We start from the raw sequence: 13,934 nt of genomic DNA on the forward strand, positions 1-13,934 counted from the left end.
CCAGTTCAGATGTCTTCATTTCGCAAATTGACAACTGTTGAGTCATGTTTGGAATTGGATATTTTGTGTGAATTGTTTTGTTAAGAGTCAGGCCATTTTGTTTTAAAAAAAAATCAGTTTTTATTACCTGTTGCACATTAAAACTATTAATAGACTTCTGTCAATTGCCCATATATTAAATTACTGAATCAAAGTGAGTTTTATCGTCATAATTTTTGAATCCTACAGAATGATATGACAAGTGTCCGGCTGAAATGGGAAGATTTACTTTTGCCTCTCTTCAAGAAATACAAGCTCAACATTACTTGGGGAGACCAAGATTTACTCAATATTATTTTCCACCAAAACCCAGGTACTATCTTTTATTGTTTGTTGATTTCATTTGCTCTTTTGCCAATTTGCTGATCGCTCTTCCTTTCTTTTTGTTTCTTTCTTCTCCTGACTGCCCCAATTAATCGCTCTTGGATTGGTGGCAACCCCCACCTCCCTTCTGTGCACATGGTATTGCTTCTCCCCCACTCTCGTACCCATGGTGTTGTCATCCCCATGTGCACGTCATCCTGCCTCTGTATGTGATATCGTTGTACTCCATTCTTTGCCCCCCCCCCAATGTGACATTGTTGTGTCCCCACTTCCCTTTTCTCTCTTTCCCTTGCTCCTCTCTTACCTTGAGAGATAATTATTTAAAAGCTCCTCATGTCTTTTTTTCATTTTTAAATCCCACTTATTGGATATTTGACACTGGCTGCTTGTATAATGCAAGAATCCATTTTGATTCTCTGCATCCTCTACAATTCTTTGTATTCATTTTCTTCTATGGAATTATTTACTTGCTTCCCTGGGCTGATAAATGGCAAATCAATGACATGTTAGGCTGAAAGTATGTTGTGGCAACACCAAATTAGAAAGAAGACTCCTCTTCTGACTTTTCAACACATTTGATTATCTGCAAGGCAAGAACATGATTAACTACTTCTAACTGCCTGGATGATTGTAGCTCCAATAATCAAGAAGCTTGACAATATCCAGACCAAAAGCCTAATTTATTAGCAACTACTCCCTGTCCCAACTTGAGCATTAATTCCATCTACCTTGTCTGCAACGTGTACCATCTATAAAATGTATCACAGCAAACTGTCTTTATGTCTCCCACATTCGGGATCTCTGCCACCAAGATGGGCAAAGGAAGCAGTGTGTGGGAACACTACTGCATCCAAGTTCCCCTCAAAGTTACACATATCCTTGAATGCAGTGACATTGTTCTATTCAGTTAGTTAATATCGGAGATCTCTCTGTGGGAGTAGCTTAATTAAGAACAGAAGATTTCTTGTTTAAGAAATAGATTTCTTAATATCCATGACAATTTCTCAGTTAAGGTTTTGTAGATTTTAAAGATCCATTTATGTTGAATTCAAAATTAAAGTCTAGTCTAGGAAATTATCATTAGTACTGCACTTTGTTTTTTATATGTATATATTACTTCTCTTATAGAAAGCCTGTTTATTTTTCCATGTCAGTGGAATTATCGACCTGACCACTGTATGTATGGCAGCAACTGCAAAGCAGCAGAGGATGAAGGAATCTTTGTTCTTCATGGAAATCGTGGCGTCTACCATGATGGAAAGCAGCCAGCTTTCAGGGCTGTGTATGAAGCAATAAAAAGTGTAAGTACTATAGCCCCAGGAATAAAGCTGAAAAATAATGTACCATAAAGAGAAGCAATCTATTATTTTTGAGAAAAAATATTTTTTTGAAATCTATGCAACAAGCTGCCCCTGAGTCTGGTGTTACTTTGTTTATGCATAGTTCTGTTCCCCGGAGTTATTTACTTGCCTACTGTCACATCTTTTTTAAGACAGTGATTTTCAAGTAATACTTTCCAATGTTGAAATATTGGGGAGCAATTCTTATTTTTCACTAAAAGTCAATAATAATGACTCTTGTAATTAGTCTAATGTGTGTAGGAGTGTTTTTTCTGGATTCTATAGCAAAGTTGCATCAATTAAGAACAGCACTCCAGCAGTTAATGAGCTCTGGTGTATTTAGGCTGTTCCTCCCCCACCCTATTCACATGAGCTGCACTAGTAAATTTCTTGTATGCACAATGTCCATGATAGATCATAAGGCACTTGCTGCCATAAATTGTTGAGGTGCCAATCATCAGTGTTTTTCTTGTATGCTAATGCATATGAAGACATTTCAATTTTAAATGAAGTCCGGTTCTGTTTTCTTTTTATTACCAGAAGCGTTCTCCCTTCCCTAACACCTCCCCACCCCCCCACCAAGATTTCTGTAAGGAATAAAAACACTTTTTTCAAAAAATCACCTCAGGTAGCACATCTACTTCTATATAGGAAGAAAATCAAACTGTTTTTGAATCTATCTTTAGTTATAGTTATTTAATAACAAAAGACTCCGATTACCAGATTAGTTTGTTTGAAAATGGTCAACCTCCACGTTATCTTCTCCCTAATTGGGCTAAACCACAGGTGAGGATATATAACAGCAAGATTTTCTAATCAATGAATATGATAAAAAATAATAGTTTTGCTATTTTTACTATCCCTTGACATACATAATTCTTGACTGAAAGGTTTCCTAAACTCCTGCTAATATTGGCATTTGTTTAGGGCAGGGCTTTCCACCGTGGGAATTGGGATTCAAGTAAGTTTGCAAGTTAAATTTTAGAATCCTGAGACAGTAATACCTGCTCCAGCTAACTTGTAACAGTTATGTTTCTGCTTTCACAAGTCCCTGCTATGTTAGATTACCCTCTAACCAGGAGCATGCACACGTGCGCGCGCACGCATGCATGCATGTACTGAAATCACATCACAGTTGGAAATGGTTTGGGTGCATCAGTCCAGGGCACAGAGTAATAATTAGCTGTACAGTAATGCTGCAAATTTTTTTTTTAACCTGGTTGGTCTTCACCGCCCATGAAAATGTAACTAAGATTCCTAGAGCTATTTCATAGTGGCACATGTAGGTAATTTAGTGAATCATAGTTTCCATTGCCGAAGTTAGCTGCTTTGAAACAGGTTTTCATAATTTCTTTCCTGTTTAAAAATTCCTAATTCAGTAAGGTCTGAGAATGAGAGCACATGATATAGGGTCACTGACTGAAGAAGATAATTGTACGTTTCCAAAGTGATTGGGATAAATGCGTGAAGAGAAAATTTGCTCCACAGGGACAGGTGGTGGAATGGAACTGGTTGAACTGATCTTGCAAAAAGCTCACATGGCTGTGATGGGCCAAGAATCCTCATCCTGTGCTGTAATCTTTCTATGATTCTAAATATGGAAGATAATCATACAACAATCATGCCAAATTATGGTGGCCTTTCAATTACTTTGTGGCCAAAATTACTTTTGATTTATTTTCACTCTACATGTTCAGCTCCACTGTTTCCACACTTATCACCCAGCCAAAACCAAGAGATATCTTCACTTTCAGAAATACATAAACACTATATTCTTCAGCAGATTTGTACTAATACCAAGATATCCTTCTTGAAGAGTTTCTGTTGCTGCACTTGTATCATTTTATTTGCATTTTTTTGTCACAAAAGAGACCTTGAGTTCCTGATTTTTTTTTTTCTTTCCTTTTTTGGTATAAATGTATTTTTCATTGCTTCTGGAAGCACCCCTCATCACATTATGAAACTAATTCAATCGGCAATTCCATTCTTTAAATGTTATAACTCGCGTTTTCAAGAACCAAATGTAGTTTCTAATTTAATTGCAGTTTAAGGCTATAGCATTTATGCCTGCTTGTTACAGTGACATTGGGCAACATTTTGAAAATTCATAGCTAAATTTTTATGCACTTAAGATGTTAGCTCATTACTTTTCCTTTGGGCCATGATGCTTATCGCTCTGACATCCATTCCAGAATAATGGGTGTGTGTAACTTTTTTTTTAAAAAAAGCCTCCATAAACATATAAATATTGTGCTAGATTACGTTTTGATTCTAACCATGTATTCTATGTATTAAATTGATTTCAGTGCAACAGACTCATTCCCTGTAAAAGCAGAAAGAAACATAAGCTTGTGGCTAATGATTTAGCATGTGCAGCTAGACAATCCTTTATCCAAAATCTGACAAGGTCCAAAATCCGAAGGTTATTTCTCATGAACAAGGTTTGGCGTGCAAACAGTTAACCCAACTCCACACCACTCGCTGCGTGTCACTCAGATGTGACATGTAGGGTGTGTAGCCCAGCACTGGCAGGCCTCAATTTTGTTTCAGGGCCCATTACTCTGAGTCTGCTGTTCAGTAAGCTTTTTAAAATTTCACCAGTAAATTGTCACTTATTCTGAAATTCAAAAAATTCCCAAATTCAGAAAACCAGCTGGTCCCAAGCGTTTCGGATAAAGGATTGTGCACCTGTAATATATTTGTGCAAATCGTTAACCTATCCTCAAATGGATAAAAGCAGTAAAAAAAACATGGGATAAAGTTCAGGATGGCAGGGTGCAATTAATGAGCTGTTATAGAATTGATAAAGTGATAGGTGGAGCAAAATGCAGGTAAGTGTGAAAATTATCCACTTTGGTAGGAAGAATACTTCTGAAAACAGGAGTAAATGTTCGAATATACAGGAATATAAATCATTTCGTTAACAACAGGTAGAGCAGCCCATTGTTTTGTTCACCTTTTATTGCAAGAAGGTTAAAGCACGAATTAGAGCGCTCATAATTTGATGCTTGTTTTAGTGGGGGGTTGTCATGCATCTTGCTTGTACTTGTATCGTTGAAGGTGGGTAGCACAAGTTTGGTGCTCCAGTATTATTGCCATGATCACACCATAAGGCCAGACATCTTCCAGCAGTTGTGTTACTCTCGGTTCAGAGTATGTGATGTTAATATCTAATTTTATTAATAAAATTATAAATATTTTTGGAGTTAAAGATAACTATGTAAACAAGTGTGGGAATTAATTACTTTGTGGTGTCGTGATAGTGTCGCTTCTTTTGAGCCATGAGATTCGGGTTAAAGTCCCACCTGTTCCAGATGTGTCATAATGTGTCTTTACAGCTTTATTAAAATATCTAAACATTTCCATTTTTTTTCAAAAATGTATAATGGGGTCTTTTTGGTGCAGTGGTAGTGTTTCAGGTTGGTTCACGTCCCACTTGCTGCAGAAGTGTGACATAACAGGTAAACGTGATGAAAAAATAATTGTTAAAATGTATATAATAAATGTGATTATCAATAAAAGCCAGTCAGGAGAAGAGAGGAATTTTGAATAAAATAGCAAGTACTATATTAAGAAATCGGAAACTTTTCTAAAGTGTATTGGTTTCAGTTTTACACTTCGCAAAAAAACTCCAGGAATCTCTCGCACGTGATGGAGCCAGGCTATAATCTTGAAGGCAGATAGTCCCTCTGCAAGGGACAGAGTGATGTTACTGCAATGTAAAACATGGAACTGGAGCACCAGAACAGTCATTTCCAGGGTGCACACATGAATGATGAAGGTGGACAGGAGGAGATAGTTAATGGAACATCCTTAACTGGCTAGGAAGATCAGCTCTTGGGAGTTTGGACCCGACAACTTGGCAGAAAAGTTAAAAGATATCAATAAATATTTTGAGGTATGCTGGTATAGAACCTGAGTCATCTCCACATGACATCCCACCATAGCACCAATCTTTCGTGCTCTTTAATAGACCACAGCCGTATTACTCGCATCTAATATTCAGATACTCTATCTTCATGCTCAGTTCCTTAATGTTGTCATCTATCTACTACTCTACCACCACAAAGCACAGCTATCTTACTACAGCATACACATTACCCAACCACAGCATTCTACACTGAGATTCTGACATATAGGGCAAAGCAGCACATAACTAGAGCAAATAGTGCAGAATTGGTGGATGACTAGGCTGCTTATCTCTTCTGAGCCCTATAAATGAAAATGCTCTCTGCATCCTTGTACTGGCTGTGATAGAACTTGTGGCATCCAATGTGACCAAGAACATTGATTATGACTGTTCCTGCCTTGCACTCCTTCTAACATCCTAGAACACAGACACAGATGACTAGACTGCTTGTGCGTGACTACAGAACATTTGTTTTCCTTACACCAACTTTCCACTCCTAATTTCCTATTAACCAATCAGAGAGAGGGAGACAGAAAAAGCGCAACAGGTGTTGAAGTAGCCCAATGACTTGGGAATGCAAGTTACTTGGAGATCAGCATAAAGTAGGCATTAAAGCACAGTAAGTCATCCTGGTAAAAATGAGCTGCATCCAGTCTAAGATCCGAATGTTAGATTTGCCAGCTTGATGTTCTGAATTCTGGCAAGGACATTGTCCAGGGCTTGCTTTCTTTTTAGCAGCCCAGCTGTCGAAACCTTGTGATGGGCTTGTCACCTATTCCTCAGTTCTTGCAGACATTTTGCAGTTGTTGACCTTTTAATAATTATCTGCAGTTTGAGTGGCCTATTTCCACAAAGCAAATGCAAGGACTATTTTGCATTTCAGTGCTTGCTATTTGCAATGTGGCTTGTAAGTTAGTTGTCACACCTATGTGTTCCAAATTAGATATCCTGACACAGCGTCAGCCAGTTTGGGTTGTTTTATGCTAAACTGGTGTCCAATGTAGGCTTCCTGCACCCAGGGCGCAATGTGTCCTGATAAAATGCCAGATTGCCATAGCACTGTTGGAGTTTGTGTTGAAAATGTGCAGAGCTTTGAGATAACACAATATGTATACTTTTGGATTCTTAGCCTAAAGAAGGATATACTTATCAAGTTGCAAGGGATTCCTGGGATAAATAGCAATTTCATCATGATGTGTAAAATTCTTAGACTTGACAGGATAGTTACTGAGAGGTTATTTCCTGTAGTTAGACAGTCTAACAGTCATAGCCTGCATTTAACTGTGAATTTGGTGTACCAATGTTGAGACCAAATTAATACACAAGCCCACAATTGTCGTTACGAGAAACCAGTTGATATTACTTGTGCCTCTTTAGGTGGTGAGCGGGCTCCTAATGGTACTGGAGTCATCAAAGAGTTGGCAACCCTGAAGCATCCTCAGTTCCCCTGCAAGAAGTGGAGATTGTTGTTTGAAATGCAATAATAAATAAAACATTTTGACTGAGGACAAGCATCCAGCTCTTCTGAAAGGAAAGCTGCTCTAAATTCTTTTTGAGGCTGTGGGGCTGCCTTCACACCCTGGGCTGTCCTCAGTAGGAATTATAGCCTTCAGCTCAGATTTTCACTCTTGGGCTGACACAGGGAGGTAACCGCCATGAAACTGATGGCCTTCAATGTGGCAGCAAGCTACTCTGCCATTCTCAAAATATCAAAAGCTCTGAGAAATTACCTGTAATTGAGACTTTGATTTATGTAAATCAGCTGTTCACGTCTGAACACTGATCACCATTCTAACTCCAAGGCACGTCTGAGAAATATCCCTCTTCTGCGACTGCAACGTGAGTTGGTAAATTTCAGCCAACAGTCTCTGGATAAAGGAGTTGCCACTTAAGATTGACAAGAAATTTCTTCACTGAGAATTGTGAATTCTTGGGAAAATCCATACCACAAAGTTGTTAGTGCTTCGTGACTGAGTATATTCTAGTCAAATTTTCTGGTACTAAGGATATCAAGGGACTTAGACAGCAAAATTGAGTTAATCTGGAAGATTTCAACAAATGATAGATATAGGGGCTGCATACCTTAATCTGCTCCTATTTCTCTTGCTGCTGGTAGTGCTGCCTTTTGGACAAACTGTACGTCCCACGAAGGAAGCTTTTGAAGTACTCTAGCTGCCAGTATTATCTATGTGACTGGTATTCACGATCGTGTTAAGCTTTCATTTTAATTACACCACTAGGTTCAGAATTTTTTGTTATGCAAATAAAAATTTCACGTGTTTGAGCTATCCACAGATGAGCAGACACATCGCTCCTGTTAGACTTTGTTTTGATAATTAGAAGAAAGTGAGGACTACAGATGCTCAGAGAGTCAGAGTCGAAAAGGGTGGAGCTGGAAAAGCACAGCAGGTCAGGCAGCATCCGAGGAGCAGGAGAGTCGATGTTTCTGGCTTAAGCCTTTCATCAGGAATGTTCTGAAGGTCTTGTGCTCAAAACATCGACTCTCCTGCTCCTTGAATGCTGCATTATCTGCTGTGCTTTTCCAGCTCCACTCTTTTCAACTTTATTTTGATAATGCTGAGTAAACATCTATGATCATTTTTATTGAATGTGTGGCCTTGCTTGCAGTTTTTTCAGATTGACAGTCATTGTGTTGTGGAATTTTGAGTAGGGGATGCCTAAAGCTCAGTTAAAAATTATATTTGCAAAATCAATATTAAAAAGTTAGACTTTCATCCTGAAATTGAAATACATGCTGTTTAAGAGTTGAGACAGTATTGATCACAACGGAAGTGTATTGCTATAAAATTTCGATTGCAGGCTATGTCCTGAGAGTATAATAAAATCAGTATATGCAAAGTGCTTTTATTGCTCCATGCAATTTCCTTGATGGTCTTGTTTTGTATTCTGTGAATGTTATTATTCAGGTCAATACTCTAGAAACATAAAAGCCTTTTATTCTTAAAGAGCTTGAAAATGTTCTTTTGTAAAGGCTCTCGTGACTTTCACACTACAAGACTAAATAAGCTTCTCACACAATCCGAAGAGACCACAGTGGATTTTATTGTCTAAGTTATATGTTAACAAAATATAACTTACTGTAAAATACAAACCACTAATGATTACATTCACTCATGCTATTTTAGAGAGGCAGAAATACTACAGCATATAAAATGCTATAAATTATTCTGTTGCACAAGTGTGGAGTGTGTCCCTTTTTAAGATTCTAAAATGTAATTGACAAAAAAGACTGGTTGGTATTATCCAAAGAATAATTTGAATTGAGAGCATTAATTCTAGGTTTGTTTGTGTTAAGGGGTAATATTTGGTCTGGATCGAATTATTTCACCTGCTTTGTAAAATTCTAGTCCTGCCTTTCTTCTTAATACTTGAGTATGGTACACAAATTCACACTAAATTGTGGAAGATTTAGTGCTGGGTGGCACAGTGGTTAGCACTGCTGCCTCACAGCGCCAGAGACCCGGGTTCAATTCCCTACTCAGGCCACTGACTGTGTGGAATTTGCACATTCTCCCCGTGTCTGCGTGGGTTTCCTCCGGGTGCTCCGGTTTCCTCCCACAATCCAAAGATGTGCAGGTCAGGTGAGTTGGCCATGCTAAATTGCCCATAGTGTTAGGTGAAGGGATAAACGTAGGGGAATGGGTGGCTTGTGCTTCGGCGGGTCGGTGTGGACTTGTTGGGCCGAAGGGCCTATTTCCACACCGTAAGAATCTAATCTAATTTGAGTATAATGGACAAAAGTGTGAAGCTGTGATAAGTTTTTCGTGTATTAGATCGAATGCTATTCAAATATTTGCAGAACTTTTTTGATTCAAAATTTTTTGGGAACTATTTTGAAGGGTATACTAATCTGTTCAAAATAAATACAGACCTTGTTTTCAAAAAGCATGTTTGTTTTTATGTACTCTGTGTGTAAGCTAATACTTGTATGATCTAATTTCATGGCCTTTGTTTAATCAATTATGCAAGAAATAGAATCATAGAATCCCTACAGTGTGGAAACAGGCCATTTGGCCCAACAAGTCCACACCGACCCTCTGAAAAGCAAACCACCCAGACCCATTCCCCTACCGTATTACTCTACATTTCCACTGAGTAACCCACCCAGCCTGCACATCCATGAACATGATGGGCAATTTAACCTTGCCAGTTCACCTAACCTGCTCATTTCTGGACTGTGGGAGGAAGCCAGAGCATCTGGAAGAAACCCAAGCAGACACGAGGAGAATGTGCAAACTCCACATAGACAGTTGCCCGAGGCTGGAATCAAACCCAGGTCCCTGGTGCTGTGAGGCAGCAGTGCTAACCACTAGGCCAGAGAAATGTATGATATAACTATTATAAACTTGCAGGAATTGCATTGAAGTTATCAATCGTTCCACTTTTATTGTTCAACTTATTGAGGTCATAATTGACACAGAATTTAAACACTTCAACTCCCCTTCCCACTTTTCCAAAGACATGCAAGGCCTGGGCTGTTTCCGCCACCAGATTTTAGCCACCTGATGCTTAGAGGAAGAATACCTCATCATGTGGTTGGGGCCAAAATGAGAGTGGTGCTGGAAAAGCACAGCAGGTCAGGCAGCATCCAAGGAGCAGCAAAAGCCCTTCATCAGGAATGAGGCTGTCCGCCTCTGGAGTGGAGATCTAACTGGGAGGTGGTGGGGCTGGGGAGCAGGTAGCAGAGAGTGTGATAGGTGGATAGAAATGGGGGTAAAGGTGATAGGTCGGAGCAGATAGGTGGAAAGGAAGATTGACAGGTAGGACAGGTCATAAGGACAGTGCTGAGCTGGAAGGTTGGAATAGGATAAGGTGGGGTGAGGGGAAATGAGGAAACCGATGAAGTCCACATTGATGTCCTTGGGTTGAAAGCTCACGGCCTCATTCCTGATGAAGGCCTTTTACCCAAAATGCCGATTTTTCTGCACCTCGGATACTGCCTGACCTGCTCTGCTTTTCCAGCATCACTCTAATGTCCAGCATCTGCAGTATCCACTTCTGCCTATGTGCTTGGGGCCCTCCATCTTAGCACTGCCCTCTTGAAACATCCTACCTGTCCATCTCATTCCCACCTATCCACTCCATCCTCTGCTCGGATCTATCGCCATCACCCCCACCCTCATCTACCTATCGTGTTCCCAGCCACCAGCATCCCCCCCACCACAACTCTCCTGCTCCTTTCATGCTACCTGACTGGCTGTGCTTTTCCAGCACCACACTTTTGACTTTGATCTCCAGCATCTGCAGTCCTCACTTACTTCAAAGAAATTAAAAAATGAAGGTAAACAGCATTTTATCACAGAAGTAAGATTTGATCATGTTTCAAATTCAAATTTGGCAGTGAAGCCCAAGAAATTGTATCATTCTGTTAGCTTGTAATTTGTTGAAATTATGTCATAGTCACACAGCAAGGAAACAGACTCTGCAGTCCAACACGTCCAAGCTAAACTAGTCCCACTTGCCTGCATTTAACCCATTTCCCTCTAAACCTTTCCTATTCATGTACTTGTCCAAAACACACACAAATATAGTAACTACCATATCTACCACTTCTTCTGGCAGCTCAGTCATATATGAACAACCCTCTGTGAAAAAGTTGCCCCTCTGGTCCCTTTTTAAATCTTTCTCCTCTCACCTTAAAAATGTGACCCCTTGTTTTGAACTCCCCTAAGAAAAGAAACTTTGCTATTCACCTTATCTGTGCCCTCATGATTTTATAAATCTCTATGAAGTCACCCTTCCTACACTCCAATGACAAAAAGGTCTCAGCCTGCCCGTATAACTCAAACCCTCCATTCCCAGCAACGTCCTGGTAAATATTTTCAGTACTCTTTCCAATTTAATAATAATCTTCCTATAGTAGGTCAACTGGACATGTAGATCGTACTCCAAAAGTGGCCTCGCCAATGTCCTGTAAAAACTCAGCATGATGTCCGAACTCCTATACTTAATGGTCTGAGCAATGAAACCCAGTGCTAAACATAATCTTAATCACCATAATTATCTGTGACACAACTTTAAAGGAACTAAGTTCCTGAACCCTGAGGTGTCTCTCTTTGACAACACTATCCATTAACTTTCAAGTACTACCTTTGTTCACTTTACTGAAATGAAATACCTGCATTTATCTAAATTAAATCCATCTGCTGCTACTCAGCCCATTGACCCAATTGTAGTTTCTAATCTTCCTCAGGTGTGAAACTGCTACTTTTTTTTTGATATGCCATTACCCATAAATGCAAAGCAAAGCAGTGCTACAAAGTTGGATGAAGGAAGCTTTTTCAAGGTTTTCATTTGTATTTTGATGTATTGAATAATTATACTGCTATCAATTCTAGCATGAAACCCTCGAACTGTTTCTATTTAAAGTTAAGCTTTCTGTACATTTTAATGTGCAATCCACTGTCAAAAATCTGAAGGAGAATCCCTGTTGCTGGAGTACGATTCCATGGGTGTCAGTCATCCAGTAACTCATTCTTGATGTTTTTAAGTTGTTCATGGGAATTCATGTATTGCTAGCTAAGTCAGCATTTATTTCTCATTGCTCTGGAGAAGATGGTGAGTTCCCTTCATTAACTAGGACAGTCCTCTGGTTGAAAGGATACTCAAAGTTCTGTTTTGAAAGGACTTCCAGTATATTTGTCCACTGACAGTGAAGGATTGAGGATTCTGCAACAACTGACTGACCTTAATATTTCAGAACAGAATGTTTGTGAGAGCAAAGTAGGTTGAGATGGAAAGACCAAAGTTTATAGCCATGCACACTGCCCTTTTCACTTCACAGATAACAGGATAGGGGTTGACGGGGGATGTGAGAAGGAAATAGAACAGGAACATACCACTATCCAAATAGTCTCAGTGGCACTGAATGCAATGGTTTATGAAAGTAAGCGTAAGTGTTCAAGCATGTGTTGCCCCTCTGATTTTCCTCTGCCCTCTGTGGTTATGATCAATAGAGAGAGGCGTATTATTGCATGTTCAGTGTGTTTTGGTGATCAGCTTGCCACAACTGAGTAAGGGAGGATAGTGAAAGCATTGAGACTGGCATCAGTTGGTGTGGGAAAGCATCTTAATGTGAAGGCTGAATCCTGACTGCTAGAGACTAAACATGGGTGAGTGCCATGGGTATGGTGCATTGAAATGTATGAGAGGGTGGCAGGTGGCACATGGAAAGGCATTTCTGACTGTGACTACCCGTACATGTAATTTAACCTCTTGTGCACTGAGAATTAGCGACCATAGTTTCCTGTGCTTTTCTAAAAGTGCCTTTCGAAAACCCCTTGGTTTTATGGCTTGGAAATTTGGAAAACCCTTTGGAAATATGGCTTCTACCATCTGATGATCTCATGGAGTAAGACCTGGGAGCCCTATCTCTCTCTTCCTAGTTGCCTTTTAAGGTGCTTCCCTTTACAGCTAATTTCTTTACTGAGAGTCAGCAACAGTTTTCTTTATAATCAGTAGTAGCAGTGTCTATTATCTGCAAGGTGCACTCCATTAACTTACCTGCGATCCTTCAACAGCACTTTCCAAGCTCACAACCTCTACCATTGGGAAGAACAGCTATGGATTATTTAATGGAAGTTGGCACAGATTTGTCAAAACCAAAATGTTTGACAAGCTTGAATGAGTTTTCTGACAAAGTAGAAAAAAAATAGGTTGATGAGGTTAATGCAGTTGATGTGCTGTACATGAGCTTTACACAGATCTTTTACTATACTGTACTCTTGTCAGTGAAGACCATATTCTGTCTTTGTACAACGATTCAACTTCTAGAAAGAATGATGTGGAGCTGAGACCAGTATTTTGTACTAGCTCAAAACCACATTTTATGAAATAATGTGCCATTTGTCAAATAAGACAATGTTGGGAGAAATTAAACTCCAAATGGTGATTTAAAGGTTCTCCTTTTTCTGGTCCAGTTGGTACCCATGTTCTAATCCCTGAAAATCTAGATACTGAAAGGTAGGTCATCCATCAATAATGTTCAAAGCTGATATTTGAAGACAGAATTAAGTTTGAACTTTAAAAAAAACTGTAATGTCTGTTTTTATTTCAAATGTAAGAAATTCATTTGTCTTTTGTATATTGTTTTGCAATCTTTGCAGTACCCTTTTGGGGAAAATCCCATCCGTTCACTCCTGCAACCGCTTGAAAATGAATTGCAGAAAACTACAAATACATATTGTGGAAGGATCCACCAAGTTTTCACAATGCAGCTGCTCAAAAGTCTAAGAACTTTACAGGATAAAATTTCAAGAACGTGAGTTTGGTAAATGACTGAAGGCTTTATTTTGTTCCAG

General features: G+C 39.3%; 1 protein-coding gene across 3 annotated transcripts in view; it reads left to right on the forward strand.

Moving 5' to 3' along the window:
- The window catches only part of gxylt1b (glucoside xylosyltransferase 1b), an 84,406-nt gene that overhangs the window by 69,495 nt on the left and 977 nt on the right, over nt 1-13,934 (forward strand). For 2 of the 3 annotated variants that reach the window (XM_060839971.1, XM_060839972.1), the window contains 3 exons: nt 229-352; nt 1,492-1,664; nt 13,740-13,934. The exon at nt 13,740-13,934 is cut by the window's right edge and continues 977 nt beyond it. In XM_060839971.1, the coding sequence (XP_060695954.1) occupies nt 229-352; nt 1,492-1,664; nt 13,740-13,898 (456 nt within the window). In that variant the 3' untranslated portion in view covers nt 13,899-13,934. Of the gene's footprint in view, nt 1-228; nt 353-1,491; nt 1,665-13,739 lie in introns of those variants that run through there. The other variant, XM_060839973.1, reaches the window with a different exon arrangement.

This window comes from Hemiscyllium ocellatum, chromosome 19, assembly GCF_020745735.1.
Source record: "Hemiscyllium ocellatum isolate sHemOce1 chromosome 19, sHemOce1.pat.X.cur, whole genome shotgun sequence".
Lineage (NCBI taxonomy): Eukaryota > Metazoa > Chordata > Chondrichthyes > Orectolobiformes > Hemiscylliidae > Hemiscyllium > Hemiscyllium ocellatum.